Source organism: Carassius gibelio, chromosome B9, assembly GCF_023724105.1.
Source record: "Carassius gibelio isolate Cgi1373 ecotype wild population from Czech Republic chromosome B9, carGib1.2-hapl.c, whole genome shotgun sequence".
NCBI classification, from domain to species: Eukaryota; Metazoa; Chordata; class Actinopteri; order Cypriniformes; family Cyprinidae; genus Carassius; species Carassius gibelio.
The window spans coordinates 23129994-23134629 of record NC_068404.1 but is presented as its reverse complement, the minus strand read 5'-3'; the positions used below and the strand labels follow the sequence as shown (position 1 = coordinate 23134629).

The following is a 4636-nucleotide window of genomic DNA, read 5'->3' as shown; positions in this document are numbered from 1 at the left end:
GAAATGTTATTGCTCAGGGACTTCTAATCTCCCACAACCCTCTGTTCATTTCAGAGCAGTTCCCACCTGGTTTCCATGGCATGTGTCCAACTCACAGCAGGAAAGGAAGCAGATCTCGTCAGTGCTGAGTTCGCCCTCTTCTGGACGGAAGTGAGGGCTCCAATAAGCCCTGGTCTAATTAGCCATGCTGTCAAAACATCTCTGCACAAGTCCTTTTAGAAAACTCTGCTGCATGCTCACGCTGAACTATTCAGAAGGGAGATTTGTTAATTTGGGCTTATGTAACACCACAGCTCGGTGCCATTACGGGAAAAACAAATGAAAAGGTCAAATGATAGTAAATTCAACCCGAAAGGAACCTCTTAACAGTTTGGACAATACCCCGCGTTCACCTTTGCTTAGAAAAAGCCATGACGTGGAACAGCTTCCCTTTTAAACTCGCTGACCACATCCAACACGGCTCAGTTTGAACATAAATCAATTTTATCAACTGGTTTTCTTCACTTTAAGTGCAGAACTGCACATTTCCAAATATTGAAAACTCAATTCCAAATGAACCCGTTTTCTTAAGCGATTTGAAATAACAGAGTTGAACATATAAAGCAAGCACCTTTATTTGTTTGAACAGATACATAGATTTATATTGTACACTTTTTTTTTTTTGCTATTTCGTGTTCATATACATGTACTAACCGTGGTTAAAAAAGGCAACTGTTAATGGAAACAATGGCAAGTATACAATACAATTAGCAAATATATCAAAATCAGTTTTTACAACATTTTTAGCAACCAATTCTTTCTATTGGTCTGCCATAGTGCAAACTGTGTGGTTTAAAGACAGAGTGTTAGCGTGATATTAACATTCATTCTTACAGTTCCGACGTCTCTGTCTCGAACACATTTCGATGTGTGGACCGCCTTCACAGTGCCTTTGCTTCAAGTCCTTCTGTCCCCTAATGTCGATCTCAATAATACTTCAAGTGTGTAGGGCTGTTTGACAGATGAGTAGTGGACGAAAGCTACGATTACCAATTTGATCGGTGTGTTTATTGCAGTGTATGTGGAAGTTTGTGTCAGATAACTGTATTCAAGCTCTGTTCAGTGTTCAAGAGTCCCTCTCTGTTTCTCTTGGATACTCTTCTTAAACAAGCTCAGCTGTTACAGCAAAGACCTAAATGACTGTATTTTGGAGTGGCTGCATAATACATGTGTATCCTAATGAGAGTATTCTGACAAGGTGAAAACATGAAATAAAGCAGAGAATGTCGTCCATTTCAAAAGTGTCCATTCCCAAGTCCAGCCAGTATATGACGTTCCTTTAGTACATCCACGTAACGTTGGACTCCTGTGGCAGAGATACTGATTTAGAGGAAAATGACAAAAAAACATAGTCAAATGAAGCGGTGCCCAGAGAGTGAGTGAGCGTCCTTCTATTGCACAGTGTCTTGCGGAAAGCACTGATAATGGAGGGTGGATGGTGTGATCAGATGTCCGGGTCTGTGAGACGGATCGAGTCCTGGCTGGGCACTGGTTCACGAGCAGCCACAGCGGTCTACTACCATTGAGGGGATCTTGCCGTAGATGATCTGCTCTTTGCCGTTGAAGTAAAGCATGTTGATGGGAGACATCTTGGTGGGGGTGCAGCAGGGCCCGGCGGTGCCTCGGGGATTGGCCTTGTTCACCAGATGGGTGTGGGGATATTTCTGCAGGTGCATGTAGTCGCATTCTCCCGAACAGTAATTTGCCTTATAGCGTTTCGGAGCAATAATCCAGTCCCAGCCGAAGTCCTCGAAGTCCACAGTGAGAGGGTACCTGCAGCATCGAGACTCGGACGAATTCTCATCGCAGTCCAGCCCAGAGTCCCTCCGGATTCGCTTTGGGCCCTCCGAGATTTTCACCTCCATGAAGGGGAGCTGGGAATGAAAGAAACCAAGAGCCAGTGTTTCAGTTTACTGTTAAGACTTTCCTATCTGACGGCGCTTGCCAACGCCTGGTCTTGACCGTGAAGTATCTCTGTCCAGCCATTAATGAATGCTACAGCTAGCCAGTACAGATATGATTAGGCAAGGGAATAGATTTAATGATTCCAGTTCCACATAATGATTCGTTGCTTAATGGTGCCATTAACGAGTTTTCAATTCTTATTGCAGTTACTGCCCCAGCAAATCATGAGATCATTTCTGATATCAGCAGAACCAATGTACAGACAAAAATGACATATTTTTGCGTTTTTAATAACTTTTCACACACATTTTATGGTATGTATATTAAATGGAAATACTAAAATAAAGAATAAACTTTTTAAATTCATTTAATAACACTGACTTCCACAAGTTCTAATTGAAGATAATCTCATTTAAGTTTCATGAGGGGTTAACCATTTTTTCTTATTAAACTGATTATTAATCTTATCTTATTAATGATATCTTATTAATGATACCTTATTAATAAATTAAAGTTTCATATTAAATATGACGAAAGTAACCGGAGATTCAGTGAGTCAGATTAATTCACTAAAAATAACCGTTCGAAAGAGTCATTCGTTCTCGAATCGACGAATCTTTTTGATTCCCAAAAACATTCGGGACAACACCGATGTAGCGAAATTCTGTATTCTGTAGCGTTGCTGGGTGCTCAGACCCATGCACTTATCATGCAAGAAATATGCATTTTACATTTTTGCGATATCATTATTTATTTAAAACAAAGTAGTTTGTAAATAAAACCATCTAAATAATTTCTCAACAGTCATTCACAACAATTACTGTTGGCAAAGCGGTCTAAAAGTGGTTATATTTGACGAAAAACGCATTGAACTCACCAGTCCATCTTCTCCAGGCTCAGCTGAGGTGACGGCCAAGTCGTTTCCCTTCGCGTCATACGCGTTTATCTCAATGCCCCAGTTGGTCTCCGGTTGTCTTAACCACACCGTGAGCACCTGTTTGACGTCTATACTCTGCCAAGACGTCACTGCTGCGTTCACGTCGATCTTCAGGGATCGTATTCGTATGTGCCTTCCTCCGTCCGTGACAGGCATCAGCCGTGATATCTGTAAGAAAACAGTGGTCGTTTCTTCCGCCGGTCTCAGATGAACCCAGAGCTGCGCTCTTACGATCCGGTTCGCTTGGATCTTCGGACTGAAGGAGAAAAAACAACACTTCGGTTTCCGATCTACTTGAACGATGGGGTCAGCTGAAAAAAGAAGAAATATAGCGATTATACGTGGTCTGCTGGTTTTCACTGAGTTTTTTTTTTTTTTTTTGTTATAGCGGTTCATGAAGTGGCGCAATGATATATTTATAAAAATGAAGTTTTAAAGAAATAACGTTGACTACGCCCACAAAATTGAATACATTAAAGACATAAAGCAGACATTTGTATGTAAACAATTTGATTGACTGTATGTGTCTATATATATATATATATATATATATATATATATATATATATATATATATATATATATATACATGATGCTATATAGGCTACAAACGGCATTTCGGATGGCAACATTTATGCATGTATAATAACTAATGGATCACATACACACATTATATCTATACCATAATACAGTTTTTTTACTTAAAAATATTGCCCAGTTTCAACTACAGTTTGTAGATGTCACGTGCAGTAAAGGTGAAAACATTTTCTTGTGAGCGACGCTGGTGCGCTTTGCTGCGCTTCCATGTTCAGAGTGCGTAAAATCGGTTAACAAGGCTGATAAAGGACCAACACAAAGCCTTTAAAATCAGTAAACGAGAATTCTCTGCATTAACTGCATTTAATGCACAATAGAGGTTTTGTGAGTGCAAACGGCGTGGACGTAAAGACTGCGCAAAGGGTCCCTCCAAGTAGCTACTCTATTTTTTCGTCCATTGTTAAGAGTGTACATCTACTTGAACGAATCTTTTTAAATAGACGATCCTTACGCTCTGTGGCCATGGTCATGATGGTCTCTGTGGTGGCATGTTCATCATCCTCTTCCATAGCTCCATCCTTACTGTCATCCCCCAGAACATCGTACTGATCCAGTAGTTGTTGCAAAGGCGGTGCTTTGGGTAAAAGCTGCTTGACCACGTCCCGGCTGATGTTTGGAGCCTGTTTGAGTCGGAGTTTGCTAAGAATCTGGGACTTGATGGCATGCAGTCTCATCAGCTTGCTGTGTTGTCTGAACTCACATGTGGAGCACTGCTCGCTTTCCTCCGTGGCTGTGGAAGGCTGCTGGTGCGCCGTTATATCTCCATGACCCACTGAACCGCATGCAATTAATACACTTAGAGAAATTAAAACCTGTGTAAAATGCATGTTCCAACGCGAGCTAAAGGATGTTTGCGATGTTTGCTCTGATTTGCTATGGAAATGAACGTCACCACGCACCGGACAAGTAGATGTCATGCTTAAATTCGGCAAGGCTTTTTATACTGCAACTTTGGCCACTCTATTGTGTCGTAAGATTCAATGATTGGCTGAGCTGGCAACAATAAACCTAATGGACAGAGCTGGACTTCTTTCGCAGTTCTTAAAGAGGCATGGCACATCTTAGAGGACTCGTGAAGGAATTAGGCGAACTTGAATACAAATCGTGCACATGCATATGAAAACTGAAAACATTTCAGCGCGTGCATCTAGGCTACTC

General features: G+C 41.2%; 1 protein-coding gene across 1 annotated transcript; it reads right to left on the bottom strand.

The window, feature by feature from the left end:
* Positions 1–596: 596 nt before the first annotated feature.
* Positions 597–4399, bottom strand: LOC127964462 (growth/differentiation factor 8). The gene is made up of 3 exons (XM_052564682.1): positions 3930–4399; positions 2822–3192; positions 597–1913 (listed from the first exon to the last, which is right to left on the bottom strand). The coding sequence occupies exons 1-3, from the start codon at positions 4393–4395 to the stop codon at positions 1533–1535; spliced, it is 1218 nt and encodes a 405-aa protein (XP_052420642.1). The 5' UTR covers positions 4396–4399; the 3' UTR covers positions 597–1532.
* Positions 4400–4636: the final 237 nt, after the last annotated feature.